General features: G+C 46.8%; 2 protein-coding genes across 2 annotated transcripts in view; one reads left to right on the top strand and one right to left on the bottom strand.

The window, feature by feature from the left end:
* The window catches only part of SLC31A1 (solute carrier family 31 member 1), a 256,358-nt gene extending 241,373 nt beyond the window's left edge, over positions 1-14,985 (bottom strand). Inside the window, exon 1 of the mRNA XM_086921203.1 lies at positions 14,903-14,985. Within this exon, the coding sequence (XP_086777329.1) occupies positions 14,903-14,946 (44 nt within the window). The 5' untranslated portion in view covers positions 14,947-14,985. The remainder of the gene's footprint in view (positions 1-14,902) is intronic.
* Positions 14,986-15,810: 825 nt separating this feature from the next.
* The window catches only part of FKBP15 (FKBP prolyl isomerase family member 15), a 384,455-nt gene continuing 377,996 nt past the window's right edge, over positions 15,811-22,269 (top strand). The window contains exon 1 of the mRNA XM_086921201.1: positions 15,811-15,966. Within this exon, the coding sequence (XP_086777327.1) occupies positions 15,917-15,966 (50 nt within the window). The 5' untranslated portion in view covers positions 15,811-15,916. The remainder of the gene's footprint in view (positions 15,967-22,269) is intronic.

Raw genomic sequence — 22,269 nt, 5'->3', positions numbered from 1 at the left:
GCAGTTTTTATTTTCAACAAGGGGTGGTGAGGGACAGAGTCTCTGAATTAAACAGAATACTCTCACCCAGTCAAGAGATCAGGGCTAGATCCAACACCGTTTTTTAGCTCACTGCACCATCCCAGTTTCAGAACCTGGCTGTATGCAAATTAGTCTGTTCCTGTCCCAGTGCATGATGGGAACAGGGCAAACCAAACTACAAAAGCCAATTCTTACACTGGGAAGGAAACAAGCTACCGGGGACCGGTTTCTGGCATTTCAGCCTCTTCGGCCCGGCTTGCTTGAATCCTGATGGTGCAATGAGCAAGGGACTCACATCTGAGTATACCCTTCCACGCTTAGGGTGGACAAAAATATTTACAACAAGGGGTGGTGAGGGACAGAGTCTCTGAATTAAACAGAATACTCTCACCCAGTCAAGAGATCAGGGCTAGATCCAACACCGTTTTTTAGCTCACTGCACCATCCCAGTTTCAGAACCTGGCTGTATGCAAATTAGTCTGTTCCTGTCCCAGTGCATGATGGGAACAGGGCAAACCAAACTACAAAAGCCAATTCTTACACTGGGAAGGAAACAAGCTACCGGGGACCGGTTTCTGGCATTTCAGCCTCTTCGGCCCGGCTTGCTTGAATCCTCACCACCCCCTTTTGTAAATCGATTTTGGCCACTATAGGTGTGGCAGGGTATACTCAGACATGAGTCCCTTTCTCACTGCTCCATCAGGATTCAAGCAAGCCGGGCCGAAGAGGCTGAAATGCCAGAAACCGGTCCCCGGTAGCTTGTCTCCTTTCTGGTAAAGAATTGGCTTGGTAGTTCAGTCTGCCCTGTTCCCATGATGCACTGGGCCAGGGACAGACTGATTTGCATATAGCCAGGTTCTGAGCTGGGATGGGGCAGTGAGATAAATTACGGTGATGGATCAAGCCCTGATCTTTGGACTGGGTAAGAGTGGTCTGCTCAATTCAGACACTCTGTTCATCACCACCCCCTTTTGTAAAGCAGTTTTTATTTTGACACATCCCCGCAGCTTTAAGTCTTTATAACTGCCCCATCAATTTAATAATTGACAACTTTCATGGTTGACGGAGTAGAACTTCCGTTCCAACTGCTACGGTTCTGGCATTAATTCAAATAAATGCTCCGGAGCTCAAACAACAAAATTTAAACATATGCTTCTTGTGGTGCATTTTGGTTAAGCAGACCCCCCAGGATATAGCGGCATGGATTAGCAAATTTAGCGGCACAAAAATTGAAATTTAGCGGCACAAATATGGAACTTTCGCTGCAATTTTGCGGAATTTTATTTGGCCATTCTTCCTACAACAAACACAGATATCTTAGTTTTTTTCGTTATTTAATCCCTTCCATGCTCATGACGAGCCCAGCTCGTCATGAGGTATACCTCTCGTGTGCTCATGACGAGCTGAGCTCGTCATGACCACACCCATTTCTACTATGGTCCAGCACAGCAGAAGGATAGCTCCAGCAGTGATGTGGTTAACAACATGAAGCTATGTATATTTGGTTTATTTACAATGTAGCCACTTGGTTTCCCTCGGAGAGCAAAAGACTGCCCGCAAGATCGCAGACATCCACAACAGCTTCAACGCCACGACCGCCCCAACAAACATGGAGACCTCTGCCCCCACGACTACCACCAGCACCAACCGCATACTCTCCTGGACCAACATCAACGACGACGACACCATCACGATCATGAACACCATCCTCTCCGGATCTCCGTCAGACCCATGCCCACACCACATCTTCAAGAAAGCCAGAACAGCCATCACACTCCATCTCCGGAAAGTCATCAACATCTCCGTCGAGCTGGAAGCACGCTAAAATCAACGCCTTACTCAAGAAACCCCATGCGGACCCCAAGGACCTCAAGAACTTCCGGCCCATCTCCCTGCTCCCGTTCCCGGTGAAGGTCATTGAGAAGACCGTCAACAAACAACTGACCTGCTACCTCGAGGAGAACAGCATCCTGGACCCCGACCAGTCTGGGTTCCGCAGCAACCACAGCACCGAAACTGCCCTCATCACCGCCACCGATGACATCAGGACCCTACTAGACAACAGAGAAACAGCAGCCCTCATCCTCCTAGATCTGTCAGCCGCATTCGACGCGGTCTGCCACCGCACACTACGAACACGCCTCCACAATGCCAGGATCCTAGAGAAGGCCCTGGCGTGGACCTCCTCCTTCCTCTCCGGCAGTACACAGAACGTCCGTCTTCCCCCCTTCCGCTCCAAAGCCACCAAGATCATCTGCGGCATAACCCAGGGCTCATCACTCAGCCCTACGCTGTTTAACATCTACATGTCAATTAGGTTTTGGTGCTTACTACACCAAATTCCTCATGTCCCAGGCTTTACTGACGATACCCTCCACCACCTGCTAAAGTTTGGAAGGTTTGACCTGCCAAAATGTAACTGGAGAAAATTGTGAAAGGTGCAGTGCCTGCTGCAAAAGCAGGAATTACCACACATTCCCGGAATTTAACAGGCCACTAATAATTAGGGCCTTACCGCTTTGATGACGTGTTCAATAATTGATTCATAGTTCATGGGCTGTCTGTTCATACTTATATCTGGTATGATCAGGCCCTTAGGTGCAGCAGTGCAGGGGCCTCCTCATGCTCTGACCAAGCTCTTCATTACTGTTGGTCGATCCCGGTGGTAGGTTTGGCTCAACAAAGAACCAGTGAATGGCGGCGCGCAGGCCGTACCAGCGTCTGCCTCTCCTTCATTCCTCAGACCAGCACCTGCTTCTCATGCGTCGCGAGGTGTCCCACGAGCGGCACCACACCCAGGGCGCGCCTGGTGCCTCTGCACACAAGTGCTCAGACAGGTGCCCCCTCAAGAAAAGCGAGAGTCCGACAGAAGCAAAGACACCAGGAAATGGACATGGCCACTCCAAGAATGCGTCACAGGCCCGGGAGTGACCACCGGCCCCATCAAAGCAAGGAAGGGAGGTTTCTTCCAATGAGAAACTGTTTGCTCTTATCCTAACCCCGCCGAGGTTATCCGTGCCACTTCCTCCCAATATACATTTAATATACATTTAAAGCTGGGCAGGTATACAGCATGTGTAAGATAGCAGCAGATTGACATCTACACTTAAGGCATCTGATATTATCCGAATTTACATTTGCACCCCACCTCGTTAATCGGTCCGGTGTTATATACCTTTGCCATTTCTTTCATCAATGACATGCATTGCTGAAACAGCAAATGCTTGTCTATACAAATTGACAAGTACAAATATACCTACATTTACATTTATCAATGGTGAGGACATATGCATGTTTAAAGTTACAATGCAGTCTGATATCAGCAATTTGTCTAACTAGTGTGTGCAATGCGGCAACCTTTAATCTCTATGTATTCTGACATGGATACCTACAAGCTGACAGTACTACTACACTTCCACAACTGCATTCAAAGTAGTACTGTCATCAATAAGGTCAGTGGTGGTGTAGCAGAGGTCACAGGCAGCCATAAATTGATTGTCTGTGATTTTTTGGGTCGTGGATTGTAACCATGACATCCTATAGACTGTTTGGTGAGAGGGAGTAAAATCTAGTGATGCAGTGTTCAGTGGACTGGGGAATAAGAAAGATTAAATGTGCTAACGGACAATACAACAGATAGTTTTTGCCACATTGTTATTTGAGGAACTTCAGCCACCGAAGTAACTGTTATCTCAAAATGCACTCTGGTGACTAGTGCCAAACTCTTTGTAAACATTTATAATGCACATGTGCACATTGTGGAATCCAAGCCTCGGTGTTGCACCTGTTCGAAATTTCGAGGGCCGCCACTGGGGTTTTCTCCTGTAAGTATCTTACCAATCTGCATCTTCCCTCCGCTCTTACTTTCCCCCTTCCATCGCTGCACCTATTACCTGCCCTCATCCTCCAGACTAGTTGTTTTCTCTCTTCCTTTTCTTTCATCTATGCTTTCACATACTCTTTCACTGCCATCTCCTCTTCAACACAGACTCCTCTCTACCCTCTGTTCCCTTGAACAGTTTTTCAGGTTCGCTTCTTGTTCACAGTCTCCTTAACTTCTGCCTGCCCCTTCTTTTTCTTCCTCCCTTCTCTTCCTCTTTGCACAGTCTTTCCCTTCCAGATTGTCTTTGATTTCCCCACTGACTTTCAACGTCTGCGCGTTATTCCACCCATTCAGACCACCAATCGCCTGCAATTCCGGAGATAAATCGCGCCGTGTGTTCAGAATTAGGGATGCGGCCAGAAGCCGTCTTCCTTACATTCCTCTCCCTCCCTCGCGCCTGCCCGCTCAAGCTCTCCATTCTGCTACAGCTCGCGCGCACGTCCAGTCTTAGACAATCACAGATGGGTCAGACACATTGGACGCATGTCGTAAGCGGCAGAACGCGTGATGTTTCTTTTTCTTGGGGAAATCGTTGCATTCCCCCATGTTGTGACCGGTTTCAACAAGGCAGTAGTTTTTAACGCAAAATCTGGCCTGGTTACCTTTCAGACCCCCCAGGATATAGCGGCCTTTGTAAAACTGCCGATATTTCTACAAAAGTGCCGATTTCGCGGGCACTTTTGTAAACATCGCGGCATTTTTACAAAAGTGCTGATTTTGCTGCAAACCGCAAAATCGCGACATCCTGGAGCGTCTAGTTAAGTACTGAAGAAGGCATTGCTCCGCAATGCATTTACTCATTGAAATAAACAGCGTCAGCTTGTGTTGATGTATATACACACACACATACATATATATATATATAATAAATTAGTTTTAGTTTAGCCAACATGAACAGAAAAAGCCCCGAAGTGTGCTAGTTATAGTATGCAATGCACAACTAACACCCTAACGCCTCCTCAATACGTTTTACTCTTGGTAGGATGCATCTTTTTTCATGTACCATCAGCAAAGAGTTATTATCATTTCATTATTTTGACATTTGACATAGCGCAGGAATCACTCCTGGAGGAGTATCTCTGCACTGCGCTACTCAGAGTGGGAAGAGCATGCTAAAACAGCCAAGTCTTCAACCCCTTCTTAAAGAAAATAAAATCTGAGCACAAGCGGGGATCAAGGGGGAGTTTATTCCAGTATTAGGGGGCTGTGTAAGAGATGGATCTGCCCCCATGTCTTGAAGTACATATGTGTGATATAACCAGAAGTGCCTTATCTGAAGACCTTAGACATCTGGGAGGCAGGTAAGGTTTTAGTCGAGCACAGATATGCTGGGCGGGACTTGTGGAGTGCCTTGTGTGTTAGACAACATAGTTTAAAAATGACACACTTTCTAATCGCAACCAGTGAAGCTTACTAAGAATTGAGGAGGAGGGAGAGGGAAGATTAGCCAATAGACAGTGTTCTCGACTACCTGCAACTTGGACAGCAAGCTGTCATTTACTGATGTCAGCTGAGCATTCTCATAGTCCAGGCAGTTAGTAATGAGAACCTGGACAAGAGTTTTCCTGGCGGTGTCAGGAAAACAAGGGAGGGCTTTTTTTTTTTTTAGGAGCCTCATGGTGGCATAGCAGGTGCCATACGTGTTGTTAACTTGGATTTCACGAAAAATGATTGTGTTAAATTCACTCCAAGATTTTTCACTACCTGCTTAGATGAAGGGGCAAGGTCAAGTTCGGAGGGGCACCAATCAGCTGACCATAACTTGGTCGTTTGCCAAGTAGCATGAGCTCTGTCTTGTCACTGTTTAATTACAGATAGTTGTTACTCATCCAAACACCGCCTTCCCTCATGGAATTTGCTCATTTGCTTATCACTTTGTCTAGGTCAGGGCCAAAGGAAATAAGGAGTTGAGCATCATCTGCATAAGACACATTCTCCACAAGACACATTCTCCACTACGCAAGCTTTCATGATCTGGGAAAGCGGCGCTACATAGATGCTAACAGAATTGGGCTCAGGCACAAACCCTGTGTTCCTTACAAGGCAGTCCAGCCTTGTGAAGCCAGCGGATTATAATGGAATGGGAGACCGTGTCAAATGCCTCCAACAAATCCAACATGATTGGGGTACCCACGTATAGAGGGAGCCTCATATTGTCGACCACAGCCAGCATGCAGTCTCTGTGCTGTGGCACTCTCTAAAACTCGATTGGGAGGAGCCCAGGATGTGGTTTTCCTCAAGAAAGATTATAAGTTGTTTGTTAATAAACCTTTCTAGAGATTTTGCAAGAGTGTAACAGTGAAATTGGTCTATAGTTGGAAAAAACATGTGGATTTCTGTAGAGTTGAACAGCGGAGATAGTAATGCACACTTCCATTCCTTAAGCACTTTGGCTGTAGTCAGTGAGATATTGTATTGATCTTGGACTGCAGGCGCCAAACAGGTTGCTAAACTGGTCGTTATCGTGAGAGGGCAAGGGTCCTGAGGTGAACCAGACTTGGCGTGGGACAGCATATCCAACACCTGGTTCTCCAAGCAAAGTGTGAAGTCACTCAAACTGCACGTGGCTGTTGGATGTGGATGGTTTAAATCAAACTCGATCTCAGGGCAATCAGGAGTAACTGACAGATTATTGTGGATTGTCTTGAGTTATCTTCAAAGAAGTCACCTAGGTTATTACACAAATAGTAGAGGCCACAATAGTAGAGACACACCAGCGGGGTTTCACAGAGCCATTTAACACTTTGTGTAGCTCTTTGGTAGGGTTCCCTACTTTGTCAATTGCAGTGGTTAAAAAAACGTTTTGTGTTGACCTAATCAGATGATAAACTCAAAGTCTGGTCGAAAATTCTACTTTGTCCTTTCGGGAATTTATGGAGTGCCATCTGCGTTCAAGGCGTTTACAAATTTGTTTCTCTTGGTGAAAAGTGTGAGTACCACAGAGCTTGGCCAGAAGAAGTTCAATAATTGATGATTGTATCCAGCGAGGTTTAGCGTTTTCAACCCGATCGACCGGATGTATCCCCTTGGCTATCAATACAGATCCACGGATCGTGGCACTCGAACAACCAGGGATCCCATTCTGATATATTGAGGGAGGGCCTCCGCTTTCTGTCGAGGATATTTCTTCGTTACCCATGTGATGAGCATCCATAGTGAATATCTGCCGGCTTCTTTTGAAAATCAGCAGACTTGTCTCTGAATACCTCTGGGACATATATATATATACAGGGTTGAGGCTACATCATTCCTCTGGTCTATTGGATTGTGATACCGGACATTGTGTCCCACACTCCGTTGTACATCTCCGCCCTGATGAAGGTGTAGCCCCGGCTGGGGCTATACACCGAAAAACACGTTGGCGTGGTCTGTGTTAGTTCCATCTATATCTCTTCCCCCATTGATGATTTAGTTCCATCCTGTCATCTTATCATCCTGTGGCGCCTATGTACTATTGAGTCTATTTGTGCGTTTGATGTTTGAGTCGTGTTTAATTGTGGAATGTGTGATGGTCTGATTGTGGGGTATGAATTGTGTGTGTGGAACTTGAGTTTATGAGATATATTTCTTTGTTTTAAAGTAAAAGAACTATGACATGATATGATATTTATAATGTTTACATATGATAAGATTACTTGAACCTCTGACCTTGCCCTTGGTTGCTCCGATGTCAATGTATATACTTTAGGATCCTCTTCTAGGGCCTCACTTTCATTCTTTTGGCAGGTATTCCCTTCTTCTGGTTGTTCATTATTTCCCCTGCCTACATCTCCTTGGGGGTCCCCCTTCTTTATAGCTACCACAGAGCTTGGCTTCTAGAAGAAACAAGTGAAGATTTTCAGAGAGGTGCAATATGATAAAAAGAGTTAATTAAGGAATTATGATGGATAGACAATGCTGTGTCAACGTCTGAATAAGACGAAATTGGGGGGACATTAAAGCCTCCTGAAGCCAGCGGATGGGACTATTTTCCTGTTGCGCCAAAGTCTATTAGCTACTTTTTGATGGTTTACCATATGCATGGTTACGTGGAATGGAGAACTTCATCCGGTAATGGTCTGACCAAGTAACAGGCGTCTGAGAGTCACATGTTACTTCCTCAACATTAGTAAAAATTAGATCGAACATATGACCTGCCCTGTGTGTAGAGCCAACCACAATCTGCTAATGTCCAAGTGATTAGAAATCTGCTAGGAGTTGAGTCACGGCAGAATCATCAGTGTTTTCACGGTGATAATTAAAATCACCCAATACTAGGAACTTCTCAGAAGCAAAACATAAGGTGCTATATAATCAATTAGTGCCTGGGAAAAATCATTCTGGAGTGCATTTCCATGCTTCTATTGCAGATATCACAAACTTGAAAATACATATCTCTAGCCAACAAGTACAGAAGCTATCGATTAGCTCAACCTTTAAGGAGTTGCAAAAGGCAATAGCAAGCCCCCCTCCCACCCTCCAAAAAAAAGTGTTCTGTCTGGTCGGATATGACCACAGAGTAATGCTCAGGTATGGCGAGTGTGATACAGGGGCAGCAGAAGCACAAACTCAGATTTCCTTAAAGAAGCAAATCTCAGGTTTGGACGTTGAGATGAGGTAGGTCTCACAGTTCGTTCTTGGCCATAGGTCGAATGTTGCAATACAAGCCAAGCATTTTCTTAAAGTTGTCCATATAAGTAAATAAGCAGAGAGAGCTAATCTAATTAAATAGAGTTCCAGGTAAGCTAGGAGTCAGAAATGTTGGCTGCAGTGTTTTCTCGATTCTTGGCACTCCTGAGGGTACTGTGCAGGGAGAGCTACATTCCCTAGATGAGACAGGACCCTCAAGGAATAGAAAACTATGGCTACATCTCCAAGGAACATCATAGTTTGGTACTAGCCAGACAAATTTGCAATAGTTCTGATAATAGTGTGATAATAAAGAGAAAAAGTGAAATTAAATACGGGTCTAGAATGACACAATTTGATAAAGCGGGGAAGCCAGGCTATGTGGTTCCACATAAAGCTAATCAGCCACTAGATGTACATGCTTCACTTTCCCTACACCCACCTTACCACCATCCCACTCCCCCTCACCCCGTAGATCTCCACCCCATCGCTACCCTGCTGGCATCAATGCGGTCCTGGGTCACACCACAGACTAAACTTTTGAACCACTGAGAAAAAATTGTGAGTACCCATGCTCTAGGAACTACCATGAGCCTGGCGCAACGTCAAGTACGATTCACATCAAGCAGTAGCAGGGAACGGCTAGAATCAAAAATTTGCTAGCATTCGCGCCAAGAATTTTCAATTCTATTAAGGACACGGAGGCGAGGATTATGCTTCTCAATCTTTACTGCAATAAACACAGCAGCCAATGAAAATGGATATTTTCATAAATAACAGTGAAACAAACTACATTTCCCATGAGTACACATAAGTATAGGCACGCCCCCATAGTCCATAAGAACCCCTTGCGTGCTCCCATCATCCTCTTTCTTTGAGGCGAACCAAGTCCAACAGTAACTTGAACAATGAATAACTCCTCCAAAATGGAAGAAACAAGGTTTCAGGCCAAACGTCCTGTCGTCCGTCGTCTATCATTCAGACTTCTTATCAGATCCTGAAAGAAAGGAAACACACCACCGTAATCACTGCATAACTGGGTGGGTAAACTTATTAACTGTAAATGAAGCCGGTGGGATAATCCTCGCCTCCGTGTCCTTAATAGAATTGAAAATTCTTGGTGCGAATGCTAGCAAATTTTTGATTCTATTACAGGACTGGAGGCTTCAGATTATGCTAGTTTAACGCTCATTAAAAACCACAGAAGTAATATCTCCCACCGGCTTATAGTAAAACGTCTTAAACGTTGATTCAGAAGACCAATCTGCACATCGCATAATGTCTTGGATACTAGATCCCAAACCATAAGACTTTGACGCCATAGCGCCTCTCACTGAACGAGCACCAAAGATCTGCGTATCAACACCTGCTTCCTTCATTACGAAGCGAAGCCATCTGGCAATTGTGGCAGCCGCCACAGGTTTAAACGGCTTTTGCACAGCAATCAATAATTGTGAACAACCTTGAGGCCTCAAAGCCTTTGTACATTCTTCATATGCTTTCAAACATTTGACTACACATACTTTTTCATTGTCGGGGAATGCATTATAATCAATGTGTCTTGACATCGTTTTCGTACGACCTGTAATAGTAAAAGAAACCCCTTCCGGGGTAAACACTCTTCTTGTAACGTCGAGTGCTCTCACGTCCGAAGATCTTCTGCATGCTGATAGACAAAGTAACATGGCCAATTTCGCTGATAATTGCTTCCTAGACAAGAGTGCATTATCCGGCCATCTATTGAACAATGAAATGACTAACGAAACGTCGCACAAACCCGTATATTTGGGTTGGGGGGGGGGGGGATTAGCTACCCTAATCCCTTTTAGAAGTTTGCAAACCATCGGGTGCATGCCCACCGGTTTCCCGTCTACCTGGGCATGCCCCGCAGAAATGGCTGAACGAAAATTGTTCACCGAACGATAGGCTAGGCCACTAGCTGCCTTATTCGCCAAAAAGTTTAACACGTGGGATAGCTCTGCCCCCACGGGATCCACCTGTCTTCCCACGCACCAATCCACCCAGTTCTTCCAGGCCGCGGAATAACGCTTCCTGGTAGATGGTGCCCATGCCTGCTTGATAAATTCTGAAGTTTTGTTCGAAACTCCTGGAAGATGCCACTGCTCCCTGAAAGCCTCCATGCCATCAGGGATAGCCTGCCCTCCAGCAGCAGAGGATGCTGCTCCTGACGAGGGCCCTGCAACAACCACTCCGAGTCCGGCAGTAACCGTGGGCAATCGCAGGTCCACTGCAACAGCTTGGGAAACCAAGCTTGAGACGTCCACCACGGTGTCACCATGACCACCTCCGCCAGTTGTCTGATCACCTGTGTCATTACTCTGGGTATTAACAAGAACGGGGGAAAGGCATACTGAATCCCTTGCGACCAATCCTGGAGAAAGGCGTTGGTTGCCGTCGCCATCGGATCCGGCCTCCAGCTGAAGAACCTGGGAATCTGACAGGTCAGCCTGGAGGCGAATAGGTCCGTCTGAAAAGGACCCCAGATTGTCTGAAGCCACTGAAAGACCTGGGGAAGCAGCTTCCAGTCGCTGTAGTCCCTGAGGTGCCTGGAATTCCAGTCCGCTACCTGATTGGATTGCCCCGGAATGTACTCCGCTATCACGGAGATCTGATTCTCGAGGCAATGGTGCCAGAAGTACTTGGCCATCTGAACAAGAAGAGACGACCTTGTGCCGCCCAACTTGTTGATATATCTCACTGCGGACACATTGTCTAAACGCAGTAGAATACAACATGATGTTTGCTTCAGGGATAACGTGCGGATCGCAAACGACCCTGTGAGTAATTCTAAGCAGTTTATGTGTAGATCGAGCTCTTGCGTTGACCATCTGCCTCCTGTGGAGATATCTCCGCAGTGCACGCCCCAGCCCCATCTGCTAGAGTCCGACTCGATTACCACCTCTGGTTGTGATTCGAAGATTGCCCTGCCGTTCCAGGCCTCCACGTGTCAGAGCCACCACTGTAACTCGGTTCGGACCTCCTCCGACAGTGGAATGGAGTCCGTGTAAGACAGACCTTTCTGAAGAGGTTTGATCTTCAGGCGCTGACATGCCCTGTAATGAAGAGGGCCTGGGAATATTGCTTGAATGGATGAGGCCAATATTCCCACCACTCTGGCTATCGCCCTGAGTGTAACCATCTGGCTGTCCAGTAATTTCCGAATTTCTTCTTCAAGTCTCTCAACTTCGCTTGAGGAAGACACAGTTGTGCTGCCTGGGAATCTATTGTGAACCCTAGGAAGTCTATAACTTGTGTTGGTACCATCACCGACTTCTTCTGATTTATAACAAACCCCAAGCTCTGAAGCAGCGACGTTGTCATGTCTAAGTGCTGCTTGAGCGTGGACGGGCTCTGCGCCAGAATCAGTATGTCGTCCAGGTAAATTATAAGCCTGATACCCCTCTCTGAGATAAGCTACCACTGGTTTCATCACCTTGGTGAAGCACCAGGGAGCTGAGGAGAGCCCGAAAGGAAGAGCCGAATATTCGTAATACAGGCCGTTCCAGAGGAACCTGCGGTGTGGAGGGAAAATTGGAATGGACAGATATGAGTCTTTGAGGTCCAACCGGACCATCCAATCTCTTTCCTGTAGCAAATCCGCCAACAGATGAATACCTTCCATTTTGAAGTGGTTGTAATTAAGATACTGGTTGAAGTCTGAGGTTGAGCACTAACCTGTTGCCACCTCCTTTCTTCTGAACAATAAAGACGTTGCTGCAGAAGCCGAGAAGTTAGCCCTGTTGTTTCCCGATTGGAAACTGCCTCTGTTGAAGCCTCTGCGGGACGGGTAAAAGGTACCACCGCGGGTGGAATCCCACTCTCCTCTTCCACGTCCATAGTCGCCTCTTTAAGAGCCTTGTTGATAGCCACGGCCTGACGAGCGGCCCCCGCCTCGCCCGGCCCTGTTGAAAACACCCTGGGTAAGGGCTCGTTTGATGCCACTCTGAGCCTTGTCCAAAGCTGTGAATGTTCCAACGTATTTGGACACATCTTTGACAAACCGGTCACCGAACAAGTGATCATCAGCCAAGGGACCTGGTTCCGCCTCAGCTAGTTCCGCCAGGTTGCTGTGCATCCTAAAGAGTAAGGACTTGCTTCTCTCCGTTGATATTGCGCAATTTGCATTACCTAGGAGGCAGATGGTGCGCTGAGTCCAGCCAGCCAGAATGTCCGGGTCGACTGGTGTAGCCCCTTTCTTGGCCGCCAGAGCCAACTCAAGTATCTTTGCCAAAGGACCCACGACGTCAAGCATTTTATCTTGGCAACCGCGCCAAGCGCGGTCGAGCCCACGCTTCGGGTCCTTTGAGAATTTCTTCAGAAAGGTCAGCATGCTGGCATCAATTTCAGGAGTTTCTGCCATATTATCCGGCAAATCCGGGCGGGGACATTCGGATTTTAAGCGATTGCGGACTTCTCTAGAGAAGCTCTTCCGCAGATTGTCATGAAGATATTCAGACACCACAGGGGGAGGCATCCAGTCCGAGGACCGGGGGTGCACAATATTTGATGGGTCAAAAGTGAAAGGAGTGTTGACCTTGTCCGCCGCAGCCTTAGGGGCCACTTTGGCCTTTTTCATAGGAGGGGGTTCCTCCGATGTATCAGTGTCAGTGTCCGTGTTGGTTGTAGTGGTGTCTGTATCCGGAGCAGGGCGTTTAGCTTTCGCCTTCCCGCCTGAGTAAGTGTGGTCCGCCGCACCTGATGCTGGCAGAGATGCTAGGGGTCAGGAGTGCGGCCACTGATCTTGGGAATTATCATGAGACTGTGAGGTAGTGGCGGTGGAAGGGGCCTGCTCCTTCTTTTGTTTCTTCGGCTTGTCATACCCATGACGCTTAGCAAATCCTTCCAGTTGCTTCCTGATAGGGCGAAGAGCCACAGATAGTGCTTGTTGCACCATTTGAGAAACTTTAGTTTCCATGGCTTTGTTCACAGAAGTCTGGACTGAGGCATCCAAAGCCTCAACAATATTGTCCTCTAGCACAGCCTCCTGCTGTCCTTCTCAGACTTCCATAATACTCCTCAGGGTCCTGGGCCCACTCTTCCATAGTGCTAAAGTTTGGAGTATATATACACAGTGACAGTCCCCTACTGTCCACAATCAGGAGGGATAATGGGGGGGGGGGGGGTCAGCCCACAGCACACAATGAAATCTGAACATTACCCAAACCCCCTCAGCAAAACTGTAATCAATGATGTCAGAGACTATGGCCAAAGTATCTCAGGAGCGTGTGCACACTCGTTTTAGCCTCGTATTTTACAACCTCCACACTTGTGTTGTGCAAGGCCATCACACAGGAAGCCTGCCGGTGTACAAAACGCTAAGCAATGCGTTTCCTGTCAGCCTGGGGATCGTGCCGAGGCGCGCAGCCCAAACACAACCAAAAACCAGCCCAATGTGGTCGTATTTTGGGCGCGCGCATCGGCTATGAGCCACCCGGTCCAAACGTGAAGGGCGCATCAGGGGAGCCCGACTCGCGCCGAGGCGCTCCCGGAGAACGGGCTCTTCTGAAGAAAGCGACCGGCTCCCTGCCGGTCAGAGACAGTGAACATACGCGCTAACCGCGCGAGTGCCAATAAAGATGAAAAACCCTGCGCCAAGCCAGCAATAATAGAACCGAAGTATTCGGTTGCCTCGGAGCACGAAGACCGGCTCCATGAGAATGGTACAATTCGAAAATACAAAGTAAGCCACAAACAGCCCTACTCAACACAATAGTCCGTTAATCAGGAAATAAATCGCAAAATCACAGAATATTACACCATAAAATACCCCATGCTACAGCAGATTAAGGGGACTAGTAAATAGGTGCACTTAACTCTTGCTGTGAGAGGCAAAGAAAGAGGGTGATGGGAGCACGCAAGGGGTTCTTATGGACTATGGGGGCGTGCCTATACTTATGTGTACTCATGGGAAATGTAGTTTGTTTCACTGTTATTTATGAAAATATCCATTTTCATTGGCTGCTGTGTTTATTGCAGTAAAGATTGAGAAGCATAATCTGAAGCCTCCGGTCCTGTAATAGAATCATGAAAATCCTAATCCAAACAAGGTGTACTAGTGAACGGTGTATAGTGTAGCTCGATCCACTGCATTTACGACTGAGCTGCTGCATGAACTAAGAGAAACAGGTAACTTATAAACTGTTTTTGAGGATAGATTTTCAATAATGAATAGACATGTATTTAAGTCACTTATTGTACACAGTGAATTTTAACAAAAAACTCAACTTCCTCTGTACGAATAGTTAGTCTAGTCTTTTTCCAGGCACTGTTCGATTCGCTGGCTTGAGTCGATACAGACCTGCCCCAAGACAGCCATCCAAACTGCACATACAATCACAGTGTATATTTAGTTTGTCACCACGCCCTCACCGGTACTTGCCTCCTTCTCTCCAAAAGAGCGCTATCTCCTGCATCCACCTCCGGTCACACACACCTTGCAGAAAGACCCATCAAAGCCACGCCCACCAGCCACGGACACAAGCGGTCAAGGGCGACACGTTCTCCCGGAACAAGCTTGCGTACAAAGCCTCGCTGTGCCCAAGCCTCTGTGTGAGCACATTTAAGCGCTGTTGCCGAACCGAGGCTTGAGAAGCAAGCTTTACTGATGTGTTGCCTTGGTGACCAGTGCCGTCTTATGAGCCAACACAGTGTATTTTATCTACGCGTAAGCGAGGAGTTGAGACGAGTATTATTTAGCTGATGATTTCTGTCCTTATTTTTACAAGTACCTATGCTGTATACAATTTTTTTTTACCGCTAAAATTATTCTCGGTGATCGCCCATCCTTGGTTGAAGTGATACATACATTTTAAAGTGAACGGATTCGGAGAATATTAGCGGATTCAATTTGGGTTGAGGTAGACCGCCCCACGCTGTTCTCTAGACATGGGGCGAAGTTAGGGTCCATCTTTAAACGGCTCAAACTCATTATGGTAAGGTTGGAACCTTATTGCCATTTTGGAATGGTGCAGCCCCCCTTCCCAGATCATGAAATCTTTAAGGAGTGGAAGAAAATCCACTGTCTGAGTGTATGCGTGCCACGCTGTTCTTTTTTTACAATCTTTTTAAAGGAATAATTAGTTGAGCCGTGAATGGAGCGATCGGATAATTCTAAATAAAGGATGATTGCTCGGGGGAATTGAGTGATTCTTTGACTGCTGCTTTGGAAACGCAACAAAATCCAATCCGATCGTCCACGGAGGACTTCGGTGTCAGCTACTGATTAGTCCCTTTTCTATGTTTATCCCCTCAACCGTCCTCTTTTGCTTTCTTTCTCTCTTCAATGAAGTTCAAGCTCTGTCCATGATCAGCTGACAGCTTGAGCCTTGTGACTCCGGAAGAGGCTTGATTCTGGTGCTGCTCCTTGTTCCTCTGGTCGGTGCAATGTTCGGAACAGACGAGGATGATGCGGACTTCTTGTCCCCCACTGGGGGGTGAGTAATGATGGACCACGTATCATTTCTATATATATTTGTCGCAGTCTACAGTGGTTTATTCAACGCCAGAACTACTGAGCTTCTGGTCTGATGTTCTTCCCAGCACAGAGTACCCTACTCACTTCTCAGCACTACTATGTTGCATTGAATTATCAGCAGCTTAGAGCTTTTCACATTTTCGTTGTCGTCTCTTCGAGTGGTCTAATGTTTTGGTGGATCATTGCAAGAAAATGACCTTCTTTTGGTGCGAAATAAGGAACTACTCTTCCTGATAAAGGTTGCTTGGTAATTATGATATGCAGAGAACTCCAGTCTTACTCCGTGAGATTCACCCATTTAATGGTGTCATACTGCTCAGGAAAATTAGAACGTGGACTGAGAATGTGACTCCATTTAGAGATGTTCTGTGCGATGAGCTACCTTTTGGGCAATGTAAAGCCTTCAGTAAGCCATCACTTTGCAGGGGCCCGCCCCTACTGACCCATTGAGTTGATAAGAGGAAGTCTAATGGACACCTTGAAGTTGGCCCACCTTTATTTGAGCAACAAGACTATTTTTGTGAGTTTTTGTGCTATTTAATTTGGCTTAGGTTCACTGAAGTTATTTTTTTACCATTTCACTGATGCCACTTCTCAAACTTTCATCAATCTCATGCGCTGTATGCCATCACTTCATGTAATAACTTCAAATATGCTGATTATTTCTAAGAAGTTTCAAAACTCGATTACTCTGGATACGAGAGCTGCAGACTTGACCATCAATCGCACTGAATCCTCTAGGTTAACCTATTAGACACCAGCCTTAGTTTTCAGACTCAACCCAAAGCACAGTGGAACCCTTATCCTGTCCCAGGGCACCAAGCTTCTTCCTTAAGCTGGCAGGAACACCACCCCGATAGGCAATGCCTAAGCAAGTACGCCGAACACACAGCACACCCTTGCCCTTCACTGATGGATATCTTAGCACAAACTTATTCCCAGTGCACCTTTGACCAAGTACAAGGCCTCAGTAAGGTCAGGAGTACCCACTCTGACTGACCATTGAACGTACTGTACAAATAGTCTTCGTGACATCTCTGAACAGACAGGGTTCCCGGTATCAGCCAAATCACAGAATAGTCCCCAGCTTTATGGTTCCAAAATGACTTCATGATACTTGGACACCCTTTGACAGTTCAGAGCCTTCATTTGACAAATCGATGCCTTTTGGAAATTGTTTTGTCTCTGTCCATAGAACCTAGTGGATTAACACTCCTGTTAATAAAAATATGTAACCAGCATTGAAAATGCAATAGATATCTCATGTGTTAAAGTTGGAGCTATTGGCATTATAAATGTTAATGTTTTTTACCTGTGCAATAGATATGCCATCCGGTTCGTAATAAAATAAAGAACGGATCTGTGTTTTTTTTTAATGCAGTACACCTGCAATGGTGCCATAGCGCTGGGAATGAAAATGACAGTTCAGACTCAACGTTAAAACAAGCAGTGTTGTGAAGGTGCAGTACCACCGGCTGTCAATAAGTCTCCAATGGGACCTCTTTTGGCCACATTTGGTACTGCACCCTGCAACATGGCTAGGTAAAGGATATGGCGTAGCGGTTAGAATTGCCGACTGGTGAGCTGTGGATCCGTGTTCGAGTCTGCTGTCTGGATCAACATCCTGTTATAATGGGCTTATTGTTTAATTTCCCTGAGCCCAATTTTAAATAAAAGCATTTGTAAATTAACAAAAGTATGAGCAAAATAGCAGTGGCCTCGGAGGGTTGGTGGGGGCTTGCAGGCAGTGTTGTGGGAGGGGTAATGGGGAAGCACGGGGAGATAATGCAATACAATGCAACTCACGTTTGAAAAAAATAGCCCCAATTCTGACCTCCCAAAGGTATGGGAGTCTGCAGGCCTGACACCCTAGATCGTACCGAAATAACCCACGACCTGTCCCAAAACTCTAACCTGCCAGGGATCTCACAGTATCACGTCTAACACCTGAATCCTTAGCATCATAGTAACCCCTTCGCTGCTCATGACGAGCTCAGCTAGTCATGAGGCATGGTTGAGCTGTGCTCATGACGAGCTGAGCTCGTCATGAACAATGGGGATTCAGGGAATGCAGCACAGGAGGGGAATCTCTCAAGCACCCAAGGTGTTAAACAGATCACAGCTCCGAGCTTTCCTTTGAGCTCCCAGCCTGCCCCGTAAGAACACAAAGGGTGCTCAACCTGTCCCTGTGCAGGCTTTCTGTGTGAAGTCGAAGTACAATTTGGAGACCCAAGAACTTCAAATGTATGCCTTGGTGAATGTGGCACTCTACAGTAAGCATGCCAGAATTTGTGGTCTGAACCTGAGCGCAGACTGGACCGCCTAAACTGACCCTGAGTGTTCACAAGAGGCTATGACCTGAACTTGAGACCTCCCATAAACCCATCCACCTGCGGCCATCTTTTCCAACGAGTCTGGCACTTAACCTGACTTTTCAACTTCTTGTCCCTTTCCTCAACTCTTGGAGAACTCCTACTCTACGCCTCATCACACACCCGCAGAGTACCAAGAGTGAATACAGTTGCCACCATGCCTGAAATGAATTCCTTCTAGTAAAATGGAGAATATAACGTTTTTAATGCATATTTTGTGATGCACGCTTCTTGATGTAATTTAATATTATAATAGAAATGCGTGCATTCAATAAACATTACAAACTAAAGGAATGATGTGCTTGCCATTGGCACAACAGACCTCTTTCTACTCAATTGGAAGTGTGAGTCTTACTTTTGTGAACTCTGGCCCTTCGTGATGACCCCCTATTTAAATTTTTGGTTAAACATTAAGGGGCCGATTCCGATTTCGGCCGGAAGAGCTCCGACCATGTTCAGAGCCCTTCCGACCGAATCGGTCACTGCCGGCTGGATTCCTTTCTGGCCGAGCCATTCTGATGGGCTCGGTCGGAAAGGAATCCGACCCGGATTTCCAGATTGCGGATGACAGCCTGTCCGCAGTCCGGAAATCCTCCAGTACTCCCCCGGTCGCCTCTGTACGACCGAGGGAGTACGATGGCAGCTTTTCACTGCCTTTTCGTGCCAGTGTGTCCGGAAGTCGGAAGCGGTCTCTGGGGGCCCCCATCAGGGCTCCCATGGGTGTGAGGCCACCGGATGGTGGCCTGGGGGCACCCTATGGTGCCCTCTCCGTTGATCCCTGCACCCGGTGGCAGGCACCTTGGGGTGCCGGCCACAGGCTGCAGGGATGAACTGCACCCCTGCTTTCTACATTGCAAGCATGATTTCCAGTCGGAAAGCATGCTTGCATTGTAAGGTATACGAATGCGACCGAAACCTGTTTGGTCGCATTGTACTAGCAAGGCTGTAACCGACGACAGCAGGTCGGTCGGTTACAGCTCCAACCCGATGTCGGTCAGACTCAGGTCCGTCCGACATCGGAATAGGCCCCTAAGTCTGCACTTTCATCTATTTCTAATAATGTTTAACCATTTAGATATTGCCTTTTTTACGTTCGTTTGTTTTTGCTAAGTTTAAACCTCGAGTTCTACAATGGATTGCATTCCCTGGCTGGATTTTGTGAATTGACCAGTGTTGTATCTTTCATAGATTTCATTGCTTTTACAGTTAATTTGAAAATTAAATCATACACCCACTCATTAATATTAAAGTGGCAATATACCCTTTATAGGTATATGGTATTATGGTCTGACTTGATAGCGCAGCTGTCACCAGCCAGCTGTGTGAAAATCACCAGCATAGGTGTTTTGGCTTTGTTCACATATTAGGATCCAGGAGTAAATCGTTTGATTAGGCAGAAGTTGTGTGCTTCCACAAAACATTGTTTGCCCTCCAACCAGCTGTGATCATTGTATTTATTTATCCAGCTGGCTTGCCTGAGTTTGAACTTTCACGGGCGTACACATGATATTGTAAAGCTATTAAATTGTCTTGGAAAATTCATGGTGTTTTTCTCCATGCGGAGATGGAAGGAGAGCAGTCATTAGCCAACGCAGTCTTTTTTAGGTCTCGCTTGACAGTGCAACTGTCACTTGACCATTAAAACAACACCAATATTATTCTACAGTTCTTTGCTTTCACACAAATACAAATCTGTTCCGCTAATATTGACCTGTAATTCTTCACAATACCGTACAACATTCCTTTAAAGCAGTGGTCTTCGAACGTTTTTGCTCTCAGCCCCCCAAAGCAATTTTCTTTAAAGTTAGGCCTCTCCTCCAATATGTATGGCAAGGTTTAGGAAATCGGGATGGGTAGGGCTGAGTGCCAGGGCAAGGCCTATGAGTTAATTTTAGGGAGAGCTTTTCTGTAGCTCATAATCCACAATACATGTACAAGCAAAAACATCAATTGACCAACAAAAACTCTAGTCCCCATTATTGAGGTATTGCAAGCTCCTCGTACTCCTGGGCCCCAGTGCTACTGCAGCTGCTGCACTAGTGGTAGCTGTAGCCCTGAGTAGCAGGTTATCTCCTCTGCCTATTTCTCCCCTTCCCCACCATGCCTGATGATCACTGCAATCTTAAAACAGACTCTTTGTCACTTTTGAGTTTTATACAGCACAAACCTAGCCCAAGAGCACTGAAGTGCTCTACATGAGCACCATTTACATTACACAAGGCCAAATTTAAGAAAAGAAGGCATAATAGGAGCCTCCGTTCTTGACATAAAATGTATTATTGTTAAGGCATAAGGAGATTACGTGATTTGCCTTGAATCACAGGATGTTGAGCTGACACCGGGACTTTGAACCTGGTTCCCTAGTTCCACTTCTCCCTTTCATAAAAAAATTTGCTCCCATGTGCTGTTCCCCCTTTTTGCTGCAATTGTGACCTTAACCCTAATGCTAGCAAGGAAAATTAACCCCTATACACTTTGTTTTTAAGAAATGCTGTCATAATTGTGATACAGTGAGCCCTTCAGACCCCTTGACCTCCGTAGTGCTGTACCTGCTTCACTAGTGATAGCTACTGCCTTGCAAAGAAGGATGTCTCCTCTGCCCTACTTCACGTACTCTTTATAGACGCTTCAACTGCTGCTTCTAAATGAAGATAGCCTGGAAACGTGCCAAGTAAAGAAAGTTGTGCCTCCAGGCCATCTTCATAAGCATTGGTGCCCCCCCCCCCCCCCTGGGAATGCAGTCAAAGCACCCCAGGGCGGGCACACCCCACAGTTTGAAGACTTCTGCTTTTAAACCAGACCTATTTTCCAATGCTTGTTTTAACATGTCAGTGACTTCTCCAAAAGGCTCCAGTACTGGTGGCAATTTTAGATTCCTCTCCACTTGTCAATAAGAGTACCAGGTCACAGCCCAAGGAGTAATCCTTTTGTAGCTCAAAACCTTAAAAAGTTGCAATGTGGTTCATCTGATATTGCGGTGCTGGTCTAACCTGCGATTTCCACCGCTTTGGGTTGTGTGTTTTTGTTGAAGGTATCGCTCCAAATCTAATTAGTTGTTGCATTTAGGTAACATTTAGCACTACTTCCATCCATATTGTATCAAAGTCCTCTGGAGCTGCCACAAAGGAACTTGTGTGGCACTGTTCAAAGTAGGCAAATGCCTCATGGATTGCAACAGTCTTGGTGGTGGTAAGAGATGGCCGGAACACTATGGGTACTGAACATTGTAACCTGCACTGCTGTATTCTGCCTCCACACCCCACCACAGATGAGAGTTGTGTAAAGATGCAATTGAAGTTGTGGATCTGCCAAGAGCCACTATGTCTCAATAGAAAACTTTGTTCTACAGACTACTGTGGGATTTGCGGTCTACAATTACTGGTATTGACTGTATGGTCATACTAGCAGCCCGTCCCGACCTTGTCCGGGAGCATTCAGGCTTCCCCTACCCCCGCCTGCCCCGACATTGGCAAGCAGCCCGTGCGCCTGCCTGCCCCGACCCCCGCCTGCCCCGACCCCACCTGCCCTGACACTGCCTTTCCTCAGCCTATCTGTTTTCCCGCCTGGCCCGACCCCCGCCTCACCTGAGTCAATGGAGGTCGGACAGTACTACCTTCAAAATGTTCCACCATCACCTTGTTAGTCCCTGTCCCCCGCCTTCACCGACCCCCGCCTGCCCCGACATTGCCTTTCCTCAGCCGATGTGTGTTGTTGTAACTCCCCGTCCCCCGCCTGGCCCGACACCCGCCTGCCCCGACATTGTTCCCGGAGCCCTACCTCAACTGCCGCTCCTTAGTTCACCACTCCTTGCCGCTCTGCTCCTCACCGCCTGTGTTGTTGTAACTCCCCGTCCCCCGCCTGGCCCGACACCCGCCTGCCCCGACATTGTC

The sequence above is a fragment of the Lissotriton vulgaris genome, chromosome 5 (genome assembly GCF_964263255.1).
Source record: "Lissotriton vulgaris chromosome 5, aLisVul1.2, whole genome shotgun sequence".
Lineage (NCBI taxonomy): Eukaryota > Metazoa > Chordata > Amphibia > Caudata > Salamandridae > Lissotriton > Lissotriton vulgaris.
This window is presented reverse-complemented; position numbering and strand designations above follow the sequence as displayed.